Source organism: Brassica napus, chromosome A6 (assembly GCF_020379485.1).
Source record: "Brassica napus cultivar Da-Ae chromosome A6, Da-Ae, whole genome shotgun sequence".
Taxonomy (NCBI): domain Eukaryota; kingdom Viridiplantae; phylum Streptophyta; class Magnoliopsida; order Brassicales; family Brassicaceae; genus Brassica; species Brassica napus.
Genome location: NC_063439.1, coordinates 26,008,103 through 26,029,549, shown reverse-complemented (window position 1 = coordinate 26,029,549; position 21,447 = coordinate 26,008,103). Strand labels below are relative to the sequence as shown.

Here is a 21,447-nt window from a genome sequence, read left to right as displayed (position 1 = left end):
AAACCAACATTTACTTCTCCTTTTCATATTAGGCTCTATCATTTTCTGTCGATAAGATGCATATCGTCTGAGTTCATGAAGACATGAACATTACATCTTCCACAGGACCACAAGTACTTTGTTTTCAAAACTCACGTAAAAAGTTAACAGCACGGGATCTATGCTTTTAAGAAATGAAATTAGTGTGGTATAAATATAAACAGGGGAAATGCAAAACCAAACCATATTCTAATTTCATTGACTTATCTAAACTTAGGTGTTTTATTATGCAATGCATTTATAGTCACCAGAAGTGGTTGAAATCATAGCGAGGAGAATCAACATTAGTTTCCCAATTTTTAAACCAGTTGAGCACCTTCGCATAAGCAGCTTAATTTAAAGCGTTTCTTAGTAAAAACATGTTACTATTATTTTCTAATAAAGTATGGGTGACAAAAATTATATTTTATTGTTATAAAAAAGAAGAAATCTAAAATTCAATCTTATTAATAAAACCCAAAACCAACCAATTCAAATATACTATTCAGAACCCTAGAGAAACTAGAAAATGGAGATGTAATTAGTTACTTGCACTAACATGAGAGTAGGCGACACCCATTTGCATAGAGAGTTAGAAGAAAAAGGCAACCAAGCAAGGAATATTATAACATGGGTAAAGCGAAATATGTCGTGCAAAAGCTTGAAATCCTTAAAGTTCCATGTCACCAAATCCTTATAGATTTGTGTGTTATAAGAAAATGTTATAAAGTTATCAAAACATATCTAGTAATTTACTCAAAACATATCCGCTCACTAGTAACAAAAGTAATTTAAGTACCGTTGAAGAAAAAGGTCTACTAATAGTTTCTTTAATCCTCAAGGAGCTCAACATTATCACCCAAATTTTGAAGATAGTTATGTAAAAGGATGCGGTGATCCCTTCTTTTCAGTTCCTCAGAGCATCTCCAACCATTAATTCTATTTTAGTGTCAAAACCATACTATTTTAATGTACTTTCAACACTAAAATCAAGGTCTTCTCCAACCATAACACTAAATATCACACTAAAACTATTTTATAATATTATATGTATTAAGTTTTTTTATTTAATTGAATGTTTTAATAATAAAATAAGTGAATAGTGTTTTAGTGAGATGCATAGTGTTTTAGTGTGGTGAATAGTGTCACATCAAATTTGGTGTAAAATTTTAGTGTTACACTAAAATAGTGTGATTTTTGTAGTTCCATTGGAGAGGATCTTGTGCAAAAATCACATTAAAATAGTGTTTTGCAGTCCCATTGGAAATGACATGTAAAAGATGTTTTGTTTATTTCATACGAGTTCGGCTTTATAAGTAATGCTTTTATTGCTTAACTAAATATTCCTTTCATTCCAAATTGTAAGATGTTTTAAAGAAATTAGATGTTCTAAAAAATAACACATTTTAATTTTTAAAGATCTTTTTTAACTTTATGATCAATAATAATAACTACATTATTTATAATTAGTTAACTAATTTTAAATCTATATTATTAATACTATCATTATTTTTAAAAGAAATTTTAATTCTTGTATTTTTAACTAAAACATCTTAAATTACTAAGCGGATGGAGTATCTGGATTTTTTTTGTCGTTCCTTGATCAAAGCTTAGCAGGAAAAAAATTAGTTAAAGGAACCCTAGTTGTAAAGATTTCATACTCACTTTCCATCAAATGAATTCATAAAGTAAACTATTTCGAAAAAAAAAAATTCTATATAGGTCCCTTGGCTGGGTGAGTAGCCCACTATCGACAGTAATGCTAGCAGGCTCACTATGCGTGTTTAACAAATTTGCATTTCGAGTTATCTTTTTCGACATTATACTAGCGAGTGTGTTATATACCCCTAAACTGTATCGACAAGGTGAAACTAGTCTCGACGAATATTACATATTATTATTTGTAACAAAAATCCGTGGAACAAAAATTATGTATACAAATAAAGTTTACATATTATTATTTGTTTTGTGTTCATTTAAGTATTATGTATAATTAAATTAAAAAAAACGCATAAATCAAAACAATACTTTTTATTTATTTAAAATATTTTGTCTTGTACATAAATCAAAAAATCATTTTATGCGTTTTTATTACACAAGTCGGGTTAAGTACTTACACAAGATATAATTATGTATGATTACACACTTAATTCGGGTTTTTATTGAACCTTTTGATAAAGCAACAACTACACAAGTTTAATTATGTCAACTCATTTCGTTTTTTTTCCAACTAGTTTTAGAAAATTGAATTTAAACAGGGCTACGTGTCGTCACGACGCGAGAAAGAGTAAAGAGCCCACACGTCACAAACTCGCTTAGGCCGCCCTTGTCTCTCCCATAGACGTTTAATAAGCCCACACGTCCTTTTTTCTTCATTCTCTTCAATTTCAAAAAAAACGGAGGGGAGGCCGTTGCATCTTTCCGGCTAGACGACGACGGCGACCGATCATATCACCTTCTTTTATCCTCCGGTGAGAGTTCCCTCCTCCTTTCGACTTTCCGATTCCGTTAATTCTCAAACACGCTAAAAACTATTGTATCAATCGATTGCGTGAGAATCTGATACTTCTCGCGAATAAACTAGGGTTTACATTGAGTCTATTAGCTTCCTTTGACTTTGCCTCACCAGATCGCTGCTAAAATGGCTAATACGAGGAACATTTATGGTAACGACCTCTTTCTATTTCTAGTTAGTTTTCAATCTTGAGTGGCTGAGAGATCTTTTCACTGATGATACAGATAACAGTTGTGCTGGATCAGAAGACACTGTGTATCGTTACCTGTGCCCTGTGAGAAAAGCAGGGAGCATTATCGGCAAAGGCGGTGAAATAGCTAAGCAGATAAGGTCTGAGACGAAGGCAAACATGAGGATCAACGAGGCTTTACTCGGTTGCGAGGAGCGTGTTGTGACTATATACTCAACTAGTGAGGAGACGAATTGTATTGGAGATGATGAGGAGTTTGCTTGTCCTGCTTTCGACGCGCTTCTCAAGGTTCATGATATGGTTGTGGCTGAGGGAGTGGACAGTTATGGTTATAATGATGAGTATAGCGAGAAACAGAGACAAACGGTTGCTGCGAGGATGCTTGTGGCTTCGGATCAAATTGGTTGCCTTATTGGGAAAGGTGGGCAGGTGATTCAGAAACTGCGTGAGGAGATTAATGCTCAGATTCGTGTTATTAACGATAATCTGCCTCTTTGTGCTTTGGCTTTGAGTCAAGACGAGCTTCTTCAGGTAATGCAAGTAAGAGAAGCTTTTGAGTTTCGTGTTAGCTTATGAGTGTTGACTTTTTTTTTTCAGATAATTGGAGAGCCTTTAGCTGTTAGAAAAGCTCTTTATCAAGTTGCTTCTTTGCTTTATGATAATCCATCGCGGTTTCAGCACTACTTTCTGTCTTCTTCTTCTTCGAGTAGTTTGCATCAGCAACAGTCTGGGGGGATGCTAATGAGTCCTCCGCTAACGAGCTCTCACAAAAACTACTCTGCGTCAAGAGATGTTGCGGAGGCAAGAGAGTTTTCTATCTGCTTCATCTGTCCAGCTGAAAACGTTGGAGGTGTTATAGGAAAAGGCGGCAGTTTCATAAATCAGATTAGGCAAGAATCTGGTGCAGTTGTTAAAGTCAATACCTCTGAAACTGATGAAGATGATGAATGTATCATTTTCATATCATCAAACGAGGTAACGCGAAATATTTATGCTTATTTAGAATCTGATTTTCTATATGTGAAATGTTGAACCGTATGGATGTATATATACAGTTCTTCGAAGATCAGTCCCCAACAGTGGATGCAGCATTACGCTTACAAACGCGGTGCAGTGAGAAAGTAGGGAAAGACTCGACAGATTCTGCAATATCAACTCGTGTTCTTGTTCCTAGTTCACGAGTAGGGTGTCTCATTGGGAAAGGTGGAGCTATTATATCCGAGATGAGGAGTGTCACTAAAGCCAATATCCGCATTGTTCAAGGCGAAGATGTACCACAAATTGCTCGTGAGGATGAGGAGATGGTCCAGGTAAATTAAAAATTTTGAGCCTTTATCGTCGCGCTCAGTTTTGTGTGATTTAGAGAGACTTAAACATGGTACTTTTTTCTTGTGATTTAGATAACAGGAAGTCGTGATGCAGCAATCAAGGCACTTACGCAAGTGATGTTGCGATTAAGAGCAAATGTGTTCGACATGGATCGTGGTCTTGTCTTGCTTCCAACGTTCTTTCCTTATATATCTCAAGCGACAGAGACTTCTAGCAAGCCTAAGCAGCAGAGGAAACGCGAGAACTATTCTCATGGTTCCATGGAAATTGGTAGAAATGAAGACTATGGCAACCAAATGGTATGCTTTACAAGACCTTTACCAAAATTACACTTACAGATTATATATAGATATATTTTTGATGGTGTTTCTTCTTTTGCAGAACTCAAATTCCTATAGAAGAAACCATGTCTATTATTGATCACCGAACCACTTTCAAAAGGTTTATTGTTCTGCGTTTTAGACACTTAGATTATGGGCTGTTTTTTTTTTTGGGGTAAACACTTGGCGTTTTTTTTGTGATCCAAGGAAAAGAAGGTTTGTGTGCTTTTCAGAAGTTATTTCTTGAAAGAATGATAATATTTTGTTTTTGCCATCTTCATGCAAAGTTTAAGTTCCTAAAATTTAAAAAAAAAGCCAGAATCCAGATTGGGAAAGTATATCCTATTTGATCTTAATAGGATGTGAATTCGGCAAGGTTTTAAAACCGTATTAGACCAAGTAGTAGATTTCTTATTCGTACCCGGTTTAATTGGTTTTGTATTTTTTTCTTTTCAAAATGGTATTTAATTTAAAAATAACAATACTGGTTATAATCCAATAATATTTGATTAAGATTTTAACAAATCTTAGGATATTTTCTAATTACAACTATAAAATGCATAAAATTATCTTTAATTATTTGAAATTCTCAAAATCAAATAAGCCAAATATATTTTAAACCAAAAAAATCCAAAAAAAAAATCAAATATTTTTAAAACATGAATGAATAAAGCAGACAAGGTTTTGTCTAAGTTCTAAATGTTCGAGAATTCTTAGGTTGATGACTAAATTCCATTCTCTCTGCTATTTTTAATTTATATCAATAATTTGATGTCTACATTATAGTCTTCCGTTGAAGTCAGAAAGTATCAGTTACCATTTACTGCCTTACCATACTGAAAATAAAAATACACATTGTGATGATGAATTTTATGTCACTAATTGACCAATAAGAATACGAGGCTGATGATATAAACTCCATAAACACGTTAATATAACCAATAATATACGTCTGTCAGATAATTAGGTCACAGCCAGTAACGTTTACCGTCGTCGTTAATTTAATTTTCTTCCTTACTCTCTTCTTCTTCTTCCTCTGTTTCTCTCTTAAACTTTTTTTTAATATTTAATTTTAACAGATCTGGTGGAATTTTTATTACCTATTGACCCCACACCACTGGATCTCTTCTCTCTCTCTCTTCTCTCTCTTTATACATTCATCATCATCAGTTTTACAGAGTAAAACGAAGGATCAGTCATGAAGAATTGTGAGCGCATCGCTAATCTCGCCCTCGCAGGTTCTCCTTTCCCTTCTCACTTGTTCTTCGACCCCTTTCTGGGTTTCTTAATTCGATCGATTTACAATGATGTGATTTGTCTTGTTTGATGATTCCCTTCGGATTAAGGATGCACGTAAACCAAAAGTTTGTAGCTTTCTGTTTAGTTTCCTCGAATTTGTTTCGATTCATTTTGTTTCAGATCAGTCAGGTTCCTTTAGGTTGAGAATTGGGGAGTGTTGATTGGTTGTTTTGAATATATTTGGTGAAATGCTTCAAAATTGAGTTTTTTTTGGTTTGGTTTCAGGATTGACAGTGGCACCACTTGTTGTGAGGGTGAACCCAAACTTGAATGTTGTTCTTACGGCATGCCTCACTGTTTACGTGGGTTGCTTTCGTTCCGTGAAGGATTCTCCTCCAACTGTAGGATGACGCTACCAGAGATTGTCTTTTCTATCAGTTCCTCAGTGACACCATTTGATCTAAATTGTTATGTTTTTGGAATGATGCAGGAGACGATGTCGAAAGAACATGCAATGCGTTTCCCATTGGTTGGGAGTGCTATGCTTCTGTCCCTTTTCTTATTGTTCAAGTTTCTCTCCAAGGACTTGGTCAATGCTGTCCTCACTGCTTACTTCTTCGTTCTTGGGATCGTCGCTCTTTCGTATGTCTTAATCTTAATCATGCATCTTCTGTTGTTTGAGTATTTCTGGTCAAAGTCGTGACTTTTCCTTTTCCTTATACACAATTATGTTCGTTTGCAGGGCGACATTGTTACCTGCAATCAGCAGGTTTCTTCCAAAACCTTGGAACGACAATCTTATCGTCTGGCGTTTTCCCTACTTCAAATGTATGGTTCTGAAGTTCACTTTCTTTGCTAAGCCTTTTCTCTCCTTATATTTGGATGTGGTTTGGTAAATGTAACGACTTGTGTTTTTTCTTTTCTTGAAATAGCTTTGGAGGTAGAGTTCACAAAGTCCCAAGTCATTGCGGGAATCCCTGGAACCTTCTTCTGCGCTTGGTATGCTTGGAAGAAACATTGGCTGGCTAATAACATCCTTGGCCTTTCCTTCTGCATTCAGGTTTACTTTCCTCTCCATTATGAGTATGAGAAGAGTGCAATAGACTATGTTGCTTCATCATCAGAATGTATTAGTGTTGTTGGTTGGTTGTGTCTGTTTCTTTACTAACGATGTGGCCGGCCAATACAGGGAATTGAGATGCTCTCTCTTGGATCATTCAAGACTGGTGCCATCCTTTTGGTAAGAAGGATATACGAATGATGATGTTCTTGAAAATCGGTTGGATTGTTTAGACGAACATAAGACAAATTTTTAAAGACGGCTCAATCATTTGGTATGTTTGATTCATATCTGACTTGCAGGTAGGACTGTTTTTCTATGACATTTTCTGGGTTTTCTTTACTCCGGTTATGGTTAGTGTTGCCAAATCCTTTGATGCTCCGATCAAGGTTAGTAAAAGAAGCCTCAACAAGTACTTAGAACAAAATTAGTTTGATTTGTTCTCAAACAAAATTAGTTTGATATCTCATTGTTGAAATATGTTATCAGCTTTTGTTCCCTACGGGCGATGCTCTAAGACCCTACTCTATGCTTGGGCTTGGTGATATCGTCATCCCTGGTACGAATGCATAATGCTGATCTGAATGTTCTTGAACATTAGATATTATGTGAATGTATATGAGACATTAGTTTTTGTTTTCCTTTAGGTATTTTTGTTGCACTGGCTCTAAGGTTTGATGTGTCAAGACGTAGTAAACCACAGTACTTCACAAGTGCATTTGTGGGATACGTTGCTGGAGTTGTCCTCACCATTGTTGTCATGAACTGGTTTCAAGCTGCACAGGTCAGTTTGTTTGTGTCTCTTAATTGTTATGATCCTTTTTTTTGTGGGATATGATCTGATGGGTTTTGGTTTGTGTTTTGCCTTTGTTTCAGCCTGCTCTGTTGTACATTGTCCCCGCCGTCATTGGGTTCTTGGCTTCTCATTGCATTTGGAACGGTGACATTAAACCGGTTTGTTTTCTCTTCCTTTTAGGTTTCAGTTGTTTCAAACGCAAACTCCAGCATTTGCATTTAACATGTTTATGGTAGTTGTGGGTTGATTGTAAACGGTAAATGCATATACAATTGCAAGTTAGTGAAATGGTTATTGTCTCTTTTTTTTTTATATGCAGTTGATGGCTTTCGATGAATCCAAGACTACTGAGGGAGAGGTTGATAAAGCCCATGAAGAATGAAGACAGTGGAGAAAGAAGGGCAGAGGAGTAACATTTATACACATAAAATGTGTTTTTATATGTATGGAAGAAAAAAAAGAGATGGAAAACATTTTTTTGTTTCCAATGATCATCAGTCCCTTCAAAAATAGTTCTCACCCTTTTTTTGTTCTTTTTAGATTTTCAAACATCTTCTTGCAAAGACTTATGTAAGTTATACAAGTTACAACAGGTTTTTCTTTAACTTTTGAAGATACTACTACTAGGTTTTGTTTCCTTTTACTTCATCACATGGGTACAGTACAATCTTCCTTATTTTTCTATGGTTTCATGCCACTAGTGAATGCAACATACATTAAGTCGATATAATGTATGATTGTGCTATAAGTCGATATAACATGGTTATCAAAGATATTAGCGAGGAGAATGAATTAGCTCATTCTTGATGCTGTTTAGCCAAATCAATGTGCATCCATCAAAAGTCCTTTTTTGTAATCGTATTGCTATTGACGACAATACATATAAAGATTTATCATAATACTGGTTCTAAGCCTACAAAACTATGGGCAAAAGGCCCAAAATTTCTAGGTTATAAGAAGAAAAAAAAAACACAGTGGGACGAGCGACATCACCACCAAACAGCTAGACAACTACTTGAAATTTCTGACATTGCCTGATAAGTTGATGTGCTCATTAACTCATAAGCAACAAACAATGCTTACAATTATACAGTATAATGTGGGGTTAGGGAAGATTTAGTTTAATTATGTATTATGTATGCCTGACACTAGTTAATGGGTCAAGAAGATTTACCATAATATATCTGGAACTTCAGTCAGCCATATGTTGTTTTGCCCCATCTTCTTCGAGAATTATATATATATCCTGTTATATTTATCATGTTACTTTTCTTCCTACATCGCATACATTGCACATTCGAATATTCTATTCAAATTACGATATACAGACCAAGAACATTAAAACAATCCACTTGTTAAATATCTCTACGAGATTAAGAGATATATGCACAATCGTAGAAGGAACAAATCTTATATATAATATGTTTCTACAAATGTACACTTTCGGAAATATACATACAAGGTACCTGCAAGGTACACGGTCAATAAATGGTTGTGAAACATTTTGATAAATAAAATGATCAGGTACGTTGGTTAGGGCTCAATTATGTTTGTTGGGCGACGTGTATAAATCTCCATATAGGTTAGAATTGCATGACGCATGCATTTCATCTCTTTCTTTCAAAAGTTGCTTGGAGGTTGAGCGAACCCTTTTCTTTACTTCCACGTTTAGTAATTATTATAATTATTTTCACCAAAAAGTAATTATTATAATTATTAGCGTTACTTATTATGAATGATTTTCATAGAATCATGTAATGTCAATTTCTAAGTTGTTCATGACGGAACCTGACCTTCCGAAATAATCATAACTCTTTTACGTAAATTGTAATACTCACTCCATTTTTATATATATGATCATTAAAAAGTTTTCGTTATTTTAAAATATAAGATGCTTTGAAATTTTTTGTTTTAAATTTGATTTTATTGAAAATTGTTTAATAAATTATATTTCAAAATATTTTATAATAATTAGTTGAATTAGTTAATTTATATCTTTGAAAGGGCTTTTCAGAAACATAGTATATAAACAGAATGAGTCTACTTTTAATTTAGATAAATTCTAAAATATATGGTGAACAAAGAACAATTTAGATCTCTATATGCAAAATAGATTTATTATTTGTTACTATATTTCAAGAGATCTTTGAGCTCAAACTCAAAATATAATAATTATCATTATGGTTTCACGGAGACAGAAATTTACTTAACTTTAAATCATCGTTTATCAATAAGGAAATTTAAATGATATTTACAAAGCTTTTTTACTACTTTTTCTTGTTTTAAATTTTGTTTCGTTTGTTCAATTTTTTTTTGTTTCTGTCTTCTCAGAAATATCTATTAGTGTAGAATATTGAGGCCTTTATAATAATGTGATGACAAAGTATAAAAGTTTATTAATAATAAAATAAGGAAAACAATTTAAAATCTACAATTTTCCACATTCAGTGGGAACAAACGACACCGTATCCTTCTCAAGATCATGAACTACATTAAAATTCTGCTGCTGAACATTTCCGAAAATAGACATCCCATTAGAACTCCCCATGGCCAAACACAAAACGCCTGTACTCGAATCCGCCACCATGAAGTTCTCTCCCGGGAGCTCCAAATCCGCATCTTTAAAATGAAAAACGAGCTTAGGAACAGCAATTTTCTTCGCGTTACTAGGCAACGTGTAGCACAAGTCAAGCCCTGTAGATCCTGAGTCATCAACTGGTAAACTCATCCGAGATGTAAACTCCTTACTCAAGGCCTTAAACGCATCCTCCTCGAGGTACGTGATGGTCGTGCCAGAGTCTATGATCATACCTCCTGTTCCATCTTCCGCTAGCTCGAAAGTAGACTTCTCAATAGGCAGGCGTTTTGATCCAACGGTGATGCCTTGTAAGTCAAGGTAATAGAAAGAAGGCTGGTTAGGGTTTCTTAGCAGCGACATCGTTTTGGTGACTTCACCTGCTAAACTTGCACCGGCTTTCTTGACGATATTCGAGGCTAGAGAGCCAATAAACAACGAGCTAGATGCCTCACTATCCTCAATAGAGGTTAAGCAATAAGAGAACTTAGTCTCCTTAAGCTGAGAGATGAGTGAGAGTGGTCCACGTCCAAGACCTACAAGCCCTGAGCCTTGAGAGAACCCGTCTCCTTTGTTCTCATCCCCACACCCAAACCCTATACCCGAAACCGAGTTTTCATCATCGAAAGTAAACGTTTCCATGGCCAAGATCCCTTTTGTGGACGAGTAATCCCCATATGTATACACATACTCACAAGCACCTTTGTCTTTGTTGCAATTGGATCGAGACAAGGCGTCACAAAGACCAGAAGAGCATCCTACTTTTGAGTAAGAGGAAGATGTTTTCGGGTCGAAGATCGGAGTTGGTTGGTCGAAACATTCGGTGCAAGGCTTGCACTGCGTCCATATAAGGTCACTCCCGGTATCGACTATAGCCGAGTACTTAACCGGAGGGTCTCCAATAGCTAAATCCATAAGAAACTCGCCGCTTCCTCCATGAGTAGGTGCTTTGATGTTGTTGGTATCATCAGGACCAGATGCTACAGCTAAAACAGCCGCAGCTCCTAACCTGTTCAGTCTGTGGGATCCACGGCTAATCCCTCTTTGGATCTTTTGGATCTTTGTGAGGTTTTTACCAGAATCTACATGTTTTAGGGTTAATCTAAAACCGGATCTTGGAAGGTTTGTTGAAGGATGGTTGATTAATGATCTTCTTGAAGATGAAAGCGCGATGAAACATGATAAAATGATAAGAAAGAAAGGTAGTAACAAAGAGGAAGACGAAAAAGAAGAAGCCATGGTTTGTGTGTGTGCGTGGATTGATGAGAGATTAAAGGAGTGTTGGTTACAGTTTATATAAAGAGATTTTAGGACACAAGAGAAAGAGATACAGAACAAAGTTAGGCGTGTAATTAAGAAGATAGACTTGGAAACTTCTTTCCTACTTAAACTGAGGAGATGCTGTTTGAGAGTTACATTCAAACAAGCAAGCCCTATTATTCCGTTGTCAGTTGAGAAAAATTGAAAACTTCATTTTTCTCACCTAAACTGTTGAGAAAACTAAATGGGCTCAGTTGTACTAGGCCCAATAACACAGGCCCGTTAAACCACTAACTAAGGATTAGAGAACAAAGAAGTTTCCTAATTTACTGAACAAGGAAAGATCTGTGTTCCATTGCAGGGCTAAGCAAATAAGTCAATAAGTAAACACAAAAAAGGGATTGCAGTGTCTTGTTTTCCAAGTTATGAGTTGTCAACAAGCTTAAGTCCCCAGCTAATATCCTCACAGTGTCTAACATGAGGCACAACACTACCTGTGTCAATCCCCTTCTTTGCTTTGCAGTCATAGTAAGGAGGAGCATGGAAGCAAGGATCTGGTGACATAGCTCTCCCACAAGGAGGATTCATCAAGCTTGTTTGATTCTCTTGCTTATACAGAATCCAAGCTCTTAACCCTCCAAGTCCTTGTGCTACATACCCAAACGTAGACCAAGCACTGATAACCAACTTATCGGTTAAGCTGAGTAAGTACATCTCTGCCCAAGCTTTCCTGTTATGCATTAGCTTCTCTGTCTGTTGATGTCCTTCATGACTTGGCTGGTGTATACCAATCACATCTCTTGTCACAGTTGGATTCTCCCAGTACATTGTCTTCAAGATTTCATAGTATCCTGTTGTTAAAGAAGTGATCAATACAGCTTTGAGTTTAGAGCCTTCTTCTTCATCTTCTGATGGCTGCTTGTGTTGTTCTTCTCCTGGTTTGCTTAGTTTAGGCAACAACTCCTCGTTTTGAACACATGACAAGATTTGTTTAGTGACATGAGGAGAGACACCAGACTTCTCATCAAAGACTCTTATCTGAAGACCAATCCTCTCATCAGCTTTGGCTAAGTAAGCGTTATAGTATCTTGTGATGAGTCCCCATACATGATTCGAAGGATGGAAAAGGTAACGTCCCAAGTGATGAAACACAGTTCCTTTCTCCGGGAACATCAAACCAAGCTCCTCCTCAAACGAAGGGATCAAGAAGAGAGACGGTGCAAAGAAGTTGTTAGTCCTCATGATCAGCCACGGAACATTCTTAAGCAAACTCTGGTCTTCTTCGCAGAAGAACATCTTGTCGTGGTCGTTGTAGTCATGAGCTAGATGGAGATAAAGATAAGACAGAGACAAGACAGAAGAACCGTTGATCAGTTTCCTCTTCAGCATCTCTCCATGACAACGAGGTGAGTGCTGAGCAAAGCCAGTGAACTGGTTAGCTAATGTGAAGTCTTTTGGTAATAACCAAGTGGTGTCAAGGAACGGTTCGCAGAAAAGGTCTGAGAACTGCTCTCCTCCTTCCACGAGCAAGACTCTATCAGTCAACATTGCGTAAAGAAACGCTGAGGCAATGCTGATGATCCTGTTTCCTAGTCCACTGAACTCCATCCAGACAACATACTTGCATCCTTCTGGTTCAGGATCACCGGTTTGTTTCGGTTTAAGCAGTCTTTCAGCGTTGCTGTACGGTTTAGTTCCAGGTCCACACCGTTTGTGAAGCTCTTCATAAGCTCTAAGCTTTGAAATAAGATAGGAAGAAGGCTTATACGGTGAAGCTTTACGGTAGAGGTGAGATTGGTATCTACTCAAGCACATGTCTTTGTTGAAACCAGGAACAAGTAGTCCTCCAAGCAGAGAGACATCTACAGAATCTGATGAAACTTTTTTTAAAAACATATCCAAAAAAAGTAAAAAAAAAAAGACTTTTAAACATATGTTTTTTGTTTACCTTTTGGATTCTGATCTCTCTGCAGTGATGAATCATCCTCAGATGTCACATTTGGTTTGATTTGGATGATTCTTGATGCTTTTGCAAAGCCATTTCCTTGATCATACGAGTCATGTCCAAAGAATATAACCATGATCACTAACAAAACAGGGACAATAACCATGAAATAAGCTAAGATCTCAGTGATTCTCATCACTCCAAACAATCTGAATCTCTTTTCTTGGACTCCAAGTTGTTCTTCTGTTTGTGTATCAATGGCTTTGGGAATAGATAGTCTCCTTCTGGAGCGATACAGATCCATTAAGAAACCCTAAGACTAAAAAAAAGGAAAGTAGATATCAAATCTGATCTCTCTCTCTCTCTCTTTTACCCTCTCATCTTCTATTAGGTGGAAAAAGAGAATGTGATAACAATAATACAAAATAACCGGAAACTTTGGTAATAAAAAGACACTTTTTGCTCTTTGTCTTTATATCTAATTTGAGCAATATTTCAAAACCACAAGAACTTAAAAGAGTTCTATAAAATGCTCTTTATTGTAACAAGAGAAAGCGTGTTACATCACCATATGATCAAAAAATATCAAACTAGCTTAAGTCCCCAGCTCATATCCTCACAATGTCTCACATGAGGAACTAGCTTACCCGTGTCTACGCCCGTTTTAGCTTTACAGTCATAGAAAGGAGGCGCGTGGAAACAAGGCTCCATAGACATAGCCCGACCACAAGCAGGATCAGGAGCTGTCCTGTTCTCGGGTTTATAGAGTATCCAAGGCTTCAAACCACCAAGACCTTGAGCTACATAACCAAACGTAGACCAAGCACTTGTCACAAGACTATCAGTCATACTCAAAAGGTACATCTCCGCAAGTGCCTTCCCGTTGTGCATCTTCTTCTCCGTCTGCTGATAACCTTCTTGGCTCGGCTGATGAACACCGATGATTTCGCCTGTTAACGTCGGATACTCCCAGTACATGCTCTTTAGATTCTCCGAGTAGCCTGAGTTCAGAGACGTGACAAGCACAGCTTTGTGTTTTTTTGGGATTGTGACTCGGCGAGATCTTTCTATTACTGTGTCTACTTCAGGTAGAAGCTTCTCTTTACGAGTACAAGACGAGATCTGATCCATCACGTGTTGGAAAGGACCTGCTCCTACGTCGAAAACCCTTACTTGGATCCCAATCTTCTCATCTGCATTTGATAAGTAAGCTTCGTAGTATCTAGTCACCAAGCCCCATACTTGGTTAGTTGGGTGGAAAAGGTATCTACCCAAGTGATGAAAGACAGTCTCTTTCTGAGGGAACAGCTTGTCTAGCTCCTCGTCGAAGCCAGGGATTAGCCATAGAGATGGAACAAAGTAGTTGTCTGTCTTGACAACCAACCAAGGGACTTTCCCTATAAAGGTTTGGTCTCCTTGGCAGAAGAACATCTTATCATGATCTCCATAGTCATGAACAAGATGAAGATAAAGATGAGACAAAGTTTTATCATTATCAACCACATGATTCTTAAGCATGTGTCCGTAGCAACGAGAGGAGTCTTGATTCAACCCATCAAACTGAGACGTCAGAGGGAAATCTAAGGGGAGTAACCAAGACATATCAGGAAACGGCTCGCAGAAGAGATCTTCCATGTCTTTCCCTCTGTCTACAAGCAAGACTCTATCAGTCAAAAGCGCGTAGAGGAAAACCGAAGCTAGAGAGAGTATCCTATTCCCTAGCCCGCTGAAGGAAACCCACACGACGTATTTGCATTCACCGTTGTTGTCAATGTGGTCTTGGTCAAGCTGCGTTAGAGCTTTCTTGTAAGGTTCAGTGCCTGGACCGCAACGCTTGTGAAGCGTTTCGTAGCTTCTGAGCTTGGAGAGGAGGTAAGGAGATGGCTTGTAAGGTGAAGGTTTGCGGTAAAGTGATGATTGGTATCTACTGAGGCAAGTAGCTTCGTCAAACCCTGTGGCGAGTAGGCCTCCTAGAAGTCTATCTGAATCATTTGAATCTACAAAACAAATGAGAAACATTTTAAGCTAAAGACCAAACAAAAGGACACTTCTTCACCTAAACAACCTCAGACAATCTTCGAGAAATTAAACCAATAAAGACTACTTTTTATAGAAAGATCCAAACTTTAGATCAGGTGAATATCCAGTGAACTAATTAAACTAACAAAGAGTCTACTTTTATAGAAAGATTTAAACTTTGGATCTTTGGATACAGAACTATGTTCGTGTATAGGCAAATACAGTAAAGATCTAAACTTTGACTTACCGTTGGTAGCAGTAACATTGGAGTAGTCTCTGCCATCGAGAACTCTTGCCTCGGCGAAACCCATTACCCGATTCGGATCAGACGGGTGGTGGTGGAAGATCATTGAGAAAGCTAGTAGCACAGAGAAGAGTATCAAGCAAGTGGTGAAGGTTCTGGTGAGCTTCAACGTACCAAAGCTGAGAAACTTCATCGGAAGTAGTTCGGAGGTAGGGAGGGGATTTGAACCGCCGGTGGTGGTGGTGCTGATCGGAGACGGTTTCCTCCTGTAAGGATTCTGATCCATAGATTGGTCTTGGCAAAGTCAGTCACCGACTTCATTTACTTTATTCAGACATGTCTTCATTACTTTATTTCTTATTCAGACATGTCGCCACGACAGAGTTTAATTGAAAACAATAAAAAAATTCAACTGAGTGTCCAATAACTTTTAGATTATTGCTTTTTAACTGAAAACTTTGTAATGTTTTTGTTTTAACCCTGGTGTAACCATTTTTACTTCTTGTGGGTTTGTAATTTGTTTCATGAATCCATTAGGCTCCTCTTTGTTCATTAGAAGATAGCATGTCGTGATATTTGAAAACGAGAAAAGTAATGGGCTTAATTAAAGCATTTAAGTTTAATTAATAAGATAATTACAGAATCTTTATTATAAATACTTCAATATCTGTTTTTCCAAAAAAAAAAAAAAAATCATCACAATGAAATCATTCATAGAAGGTGATAATTGCATGGACCATGAATGATAGAAGACGCCTCGAAATGTCAAGATGATTAAATGAAGCTTAGGACATGTATGCATGCTAACATGGATTAATAGAATTTGATAATTGATAGGTGTCTTTCCTCTTTATTACATGAGGAACTTCTCGTATTATTAGAGAACTAAAAAATAAAAAAAATACAGAGTACATTGCATAGTGGATCTCTCCCTCAAATGACTCCTGCATACTGGATCCTAATTACTGTGGTGCATCAGGCAACTTCTACAATTAACCACAATGTAAAAAAAAATTCTTACAAGCCATCTGATATATTAGCTTCTTCTTGATATTGATAGACCAACCAGACTCTAATCCGGTCTTTATTGTGGATAAATAGTTAAAGAATCTCTCTTTACATAATTTACGACAAGAGATCGAAACAACTAGCTGTCCTTGTCGTCATCCTCATCGTAGTTGAACGGTAATGGAACCGTCTTGAATGCTCTGTACTTCCCCACATTGTTCACATGCTCATTCTCCAACCTTTTTGAATGAAACCAAAACCAACCCAAGAAGGTTATACTATATGTTATGTGACGATAAATAAAGCATGACACACAACAAACGTGTGTTGTTACCTGAAGAAATTCCATATCCCACGGCGGATAATCTCTAGACTTGCTACAACAGTAATCATCGTCTGCCTGTGCATAAATGAGAAGTTGAAATCCAACACGGTCTGTAGCCACGCGAACCTGAACAAAACGTTCAAGATCTGCAAAAAAAAAAGAATTAGAGTTAAGAATCAGTTTAGCTCTATGATTCAAAAATGATGGAGGCATATGAGTTGCTCACCATTGCGACGAAGTATACTTTCTTTTGTGGGACAAGGAGTTTATCCCGGAGCCAACGGTTCTTAGAAGTCCTGTTTAGAAGACCCCAGTCTAAAACCAAGTCCCAGTACGTACAGAAAATGGCAGCAATAGCTGAGAAGATCACAGCTAACATTCTCCAGATAAATTTATGATCTTCATCCACAACACTGTAAGCCGTCCTGATGCAGACAGCCACTATAGTCAAGAAGTACTTGAGTCCATTGTATCCTTGCTCTGCGTTTTTCTCTTCAAAGAACCTCCTCAAGCACTGCACAAATGTATTGGGTTTAAGAAGATATTATTTGAATAAAAGAAGTAAACGGTTATATTTCGTGACATTGTACCTGAAGGAGACGCCAACCATATGGGATGGCAGCAACAATGAATAAGAAAGCATTGTAGACATCTGAGTCTGAGCAAGTGTTCATTCTATGTTTGTAATCTCCCCAACCGTAGTGACATATGTAAAACTGGACGCTTCGAATAGCTTGGACCTGGCTTGTTAACTGATCTCCCACCAAAAAATCAGGTAAAGTAACCTGCACGAGAAAGGCCAACAATAATCAAGATTTAAGACACTTGACAGTTTCAAATTGATTTATGTTTTTAAAAAATATTGTTTCAAAAAATACATTTTTACATTTTCAATGAATTTTTTATTAAGTACTAATGGTAAATAGTAAAATTAGGAAAACAAATTGTTGCTATTGAATTTATATTGATAAAAGTTTAGAAAATAACTAATCATAAACGATCATATATTTATAATCATATAGTTTTTAGTATGTGTGAAACTTCTAAAAGAAAATTTTGAAAACAAAGAAAATATTACTTTTGCATGATCAAAGTTTTTGTTCTACCTTGTAAAGAGGAGCAGCAACGCAGTGAAAGAGGCATGTGAGGAAGAATAAGCGACTCGAGCGGTAGAAGATGTTGAATGGTAAAACAAGAACAATAAACAAAACCTACATCACAACAAAGTTATGCCTATTAATTAGTATTGTCATATAGCTTAGTTTCGCACTGATTTTGGATTTAGAGACTTACAATGAGCAGGAAAAGAGGAAGAAGTTCGGTCCATTTTTTGTACTCATTAGTCTTGGGGTCAACCTCCATGTCAAGATTGGCAATAACACAAAGAAGGGCTAAAACTCCAATGCTGAAGCCCACAAGTAGAACTTGTCTATAGCCAAGTTCCCTTCCTTGCTTAAACCCAAATATGAAAGAATAATTCACTCGATACCGCCTCCAATAGTAAATATTTCCAGCATACATGAGTATGTGCAGCACAATGAAGCCAAAAAAGCTGCAACAAAGAAGACAAAGTGCATTTAAACAAATAGATTCCACGTTGTTCAAATGCTCAGATATAAATAAGTAGGAATAAAGGTTTACCTGTAAAGAGGGAACATAGTGTTCATGTATTGATTTTGGCCTTCCTTCTGCAAAACGTTTCGGGTGCGTATAATGGCGAATAAAGCCACTATTAAAGAAAACACACAACCAGCCATGAAACCTGTGGAGAACGTAACTCGATGTCTCTCTCTTTTAGCTTTGGGTCTTAAAATGTTCATTCCTTTTGTTCTGTTACCATTAGTAAAATGTTTTATGAACGTAGCTTCAACACGCTCCATGAGTTTATTTACCTGAGACAATGGAGGATCAAGAGTTTTAAGAAGAGACATAATTGAATGACCGATCAACCGAATCGAAAAAGAGAAGATCTTAATTTACCTCATCAGAGCTTCCAAAGTAAGAGTTATCAACCATTTTCATGTAAGACTTTGTAGCATTCCTTGTAGTTATCTGTTAAAAGAGGGATTCACACGTAAAAAAATTCAGCCATGCACAACACAAAACCCTAGTCAAAATCTCAATTTCTTAAAACCAAATCTTACCTTATCATACTTCTTCATAATCTTTGAAAACGCCAACACATTCAAGAAGCTATAGCTTTTGAGTAGCCGAAGCTTCTGGTAGAACTCGACAAAGGCGCGTCTGAGCTTCTCCTCGACTCTCTTCAGATTCTCTCTGCTAAACTTAAGCTCTGTGTTACCGACCTGTAGAACTCCTTTAATGGTGGACCGTGGCGTTTCATTCGTGTGGTTGATCTTGACACGGTCCAAAACCTCGATATGAGATGGCCTCGCAGCTCTGAATCTACTTATTTCACTGGTTCCAACGTCAGAAACTACGTTAACTTCTTCTTTCTCTACAATTTCATCATCGCCATCTTCGTCGGATTTGCCAGCTTTGCTCGATCCTCCTTCTTGTATGGCCGCCATGTGAGCTTGATGAGCTCGAACTTCAAATAATCAAATTTCAATATTATGACTCGGTAAATATTGGTTCGATAAACAGAAATTAATCATGAATTCGAACCAAAAAGTAATTCACTGAAATATTATAAGTAGGGATGGGAAAAATATACGTAAATTTGAATTCGATTCGATGTTCGTTTTGACTTGAACAGGAAACTCTAAAAAGCAAATCAAATACTAATTTGTAATATTTGTAATTAACAAATCAAATCACAAATACAAATATTTTTATGAACAGATTTCCAATCCGATCCGTTATATATAAAGAATTATTTATATAAACATATAATTATTATTATATTTATGTAAGATTTAAATATTTTATTTACAATTTGGTTATTTTAGTTATAAAAGTTTGAAAAGTAATAATTTTTTTAAAATATATAAAATATTATAAATTATATTATTTTGAATGTTTTTTTAATTTTATTTTTACGTATCGAATTAGATATCCGGTTAAAATATAAAAATTTTCGGATATCTAGATCGAATATTTGGATATCTATGGATCAAATTGAATAGGATAATTTATTATTCTCACAAAACATATTGGATGACAAAAATTCCAAAAACCCCTATATTTGATTTGGGCCCCTCCTAATTATATCGATTAATATTGGAACCAATCACTACATTAACAGCTGTCACTAGTCGCTGCAACAGAAAGCAAAATTCAATTTCACTTTTGACCATTTAGTACGGACGATTGATGCCGGCGACTCGGTACGTTATCACTGTATCAGTCTGATGAAACCGGAATCAAACCGGATAGAATGTACATTAGTCACACCGACTCATTTGAGTTATAGGTTACTTACCGGATCTAGCTCTGGCGGGAGTAGAAGCTGTGACGGCCGCCGCGGAACTAGCGACGTCAGAAGCTAACTGAGTCATCTCCACCGTCCGTTCCTCCCATGGCCACCCATCAGGATGCTCCACTTTCACACGAAACGCGATAAGAGCGTCCATCTGCTTGTTGAGCATCACAGCTTCTTTCATCACTTCTTCGACTTTCTCTTTATAGAATCTGTCAACTTTGTTGAACTCGTCGTCTAACCTCCGGAAAAACAAAGTCTCGTACTCTCCTCCTTCCTCGGCCGCCATGAGGAACGTCGTCTCGTATCCATGATTAGCCGAATGCACCAGAATCGGCGCTGATCTCAGTCCTTCCTCAATGTCGTCGTCGGAATCTGAAAGGTGGCCGATCTGTCCACCACCGTGGTGATGTCTCCTTCTTCCGGACTTTGCGAGTAAACCGCTGAATGATCGGTAGAGAGTTAACGTCCGGCGAAGATGATGATGGCCGTGAACGTGGTGATGAGGATTGTTTTTGCGTTTGAATCTGATGATATCTTTTAAAAGGGTTTTTAGATAATCGTAATTCATGTAAGCTTCATGCCATTCCGGAACCATCTGCGACGTGAATTCTTTCCCAAACTTCATTCTTTCTTGCCTGAAATATATAATCTTTTGGTTTCTCTGTTGTTGTTTGTGTGTGTGTCTGAAGAAGACAAGAGGATAACTTATATAGACATGTAATAAACAGTGACAAGTGTTCAGAAATGGTAACCAAAGCGCGTGTGGACTGCCCCACACGTACGTCAAATAACATGAAACGAATTTAACAAGCAAAGCTTATTACTTTTTAAATAATAAAAATTTGATACCAGCCCGAGTTATTCAGATAAAAATAGAGATATTGGAGTGAGTAGTCTTTTTCATAGTCACCTTTAAAGGATGCAGAAGAAGCCTTCTAGATGCTATTAAGAAACTAATGGCTGTTTAAGTCTCTAATTGACCAGAGAGGGGGTCTTGGTGCGTTATGTTCATAAGCGGCCAATAAAAGGTATCCGACTCGAAGACAACTCCTCGCCATATGAGTTATGACATTGACGACGTACATGTGTGATATGTGATTGATCATATCTTGTAATAGTTTTTTTTTTTTTTTTTGGTAAAATATCTTGTAATAGTTTAGATATAGAAATAATTCAACTTGGTCACTAATAGTAAGAAAGAAAATTCGTAATGTTGTGT

The 21,447-nt window shown here is 36.8% G+C and overlaps 6 protein-coding genes across 10 annotated transcripts; 2 read left to right on the top strand and 4 right to left on the bottom strand.

Annotated features, from left to right (window-relative positions):
- The first annotated feature begins 2,336 nt into the window (after positions 1–2,336).
- On the top strand, positions 2,337–4,639 carry LOC106369321 (KH domain-containing protein At4g18375-like). Of its 3 annotated transcripts, none has more exons than XM_048781262.1 (7): positions 2,337–2,489; positions 2,648–2,684; positions 2,758–3,254; positions 3,321–3,698; positions 3,779–4,033; positions 4,124–4,351; positions 4,434–4,639. In XM_048781262.1, the coding sequence occupies exons 2-7, from the start codon at positions 2,660–2,662 to the stop codon at positions 4,470–4,472; spliced, it is 1,422 nt and encodes a 473-aa protein (XP_048637219.1). In that variant the 5' UTR covers positions 2,337–2,489; positions 2,648–2,659; the 3' UTR covers positions 4,473–4,639. The 3 variants fall into 3 exon arrangements, with proteins under 3 accessions (XP_048637219.1, XP_048637218.1, XP_048637220.1); XM_048781261.1 differs by having other exon boundaries at positions 2,343–2,489; positions 2,603–2,684; XM_048781263.1 differs by having other exon boundaries at positions 2,445–2,489; positions 2,624–2,684.
- A 739-nt stretch (positions 4,640–5,378) lies between these two features.
- On the top strand, positions 5,379–8,074 carry LOC106369319 (signal peptide peptidase). Its single transcript, XM_048781264.1, has 11 exons — positions 5,379–5,610; positions 5,897–6,012; positions 6,102–6,253; positions 6,354–6,439; positions 6,544–6,671; positions 6,801–6,851; positions 6,974–7,060; positions 7,161–7,230; positions 7,319–7,455; positions 7,548–7,625; positions 7,787–8,074. The coding sequence occupies exons 1-11, from the start codon at positions 5,571–5,573 to the stop codon at positions 7,847–7,849; spliced, it is 1,008 nt and encodes a 335-aa protein (XP_048637221.1). The 5' UTR covers positions 5,379–5,570; the 3' UTR covers positions 7,850–8,074.
- Positions 8,075–9,840: 1,766 nt separating this feature from the next.
- Positions 9,841–11,438, bottom strand: LOC106369318 (aspartic proteinase nepenthesin-1-like). The gene has a single exon (XM_013809461.3). It carries the CDS (start codon positions 11,279–11,281, stop codon positions 9,896–9,898), a length of 1,386 nt encoding a protein of 461 aa, XP_013664915.2. The 5' UTR covers positions 11,282–11,438; the 3' UTR covers positions 9,841–9,895.
- Positions 11,439–11,584: 146 nt separating this feature from the next.
- Positions 11,585–13,589, bottom strand: LOC106369316 (fucosyltransferase 2). Of its 2 annotated transcripts, none has more exons than XM_013809458.3 (2): positions 13,251–13,589; positions 11,585–13,164 (listed from the first exon to the last, which is right to left on the bottom strand). In XM_013809458.3, exons 1-2 carry the CDS (start codon positions 13,549–13,551, stop codon positions 11,726–11,728), a joined length of 1,740 nt encoding a protein of 579 aa, XP_013664912.1. In that variant the 5' UTR covers positions 13,552–13,589; the 3' UTR covers positions 11,585–11,725. The 2 variants fall into 2 exon arrangements, with proteins under 2 accessions (XP_013664912.1, XP_013664911.1); XM_013809457.3 differs by having other exon boundaries at positions 11,585–13,173; positions 13,251–13,551.
- A 166-nt stretch (positions 13,590–13,755) lies between these two features.
- LOC106369317 (galactoside 2-alpha-L-fucosyltransferase) lies at positions 13,756–15,880 on the bottom strand. Of its 2 annotated transcripts, none has more exons than XM_022687950.2 (2): positions 15,514–15,880; positions 13,756–15,229 (listed from the first exon to the last, which is right to left on the bottom strand). In XM_022687950.2, exons 1-2 carry the CDS (start codon positions 15,794–15,796, stop codon positions 13,833–13,835), a joined length of 1,680 nt encoding a protein of 559 aa, XP_022543671.1. In that variant the 5' UTR covers positions 15,797–15,880; the 3' UTR covers positions 13,756–13,832. The 2 variants fall into 2 exon arrangements, with proteins under 2 accessions (XP_022543671.1, XP_013664913.1); XM_013809459.3 differs by having other exon boundaries at positions 13,756–15,244; positions 15,514–15,876.
- Positions 15,881–16,305: 425 nt separating this feature from the next.
- On the bottom strand, positions 16,306–20,929 carry LOC106369314 (phosphate transporter PHO1 homolog 5). The gene is made up of 10 exons (XM_013809456.3): positions 20,229–20,929; positions 18,988–19,394; positions 18,824–18,895; positions 18,485–18,735; positions 18,137–18,395; positions 17,950–18,054; positions 17,434–17,628; positions 17,070–17,357; positions 16,853–16,989; positions 16,306–16,757 (listed from the first exon to the last, which is right to left on the bottom strand). Exons 1-10 carry the CDS (start codon positions 20,851–20,853, stop codon positions 16,658–16,660), a joined length of 2,439 nt encoding a protein of 812 aa, XP_013664910.1. The 5' UTR covers positions 20,854–20,929; the 3' UTR covers positions 16,306–16,657.
- Between the last annotated feature and the right edge of the window lie 518 nt (positions 20,930–21,447).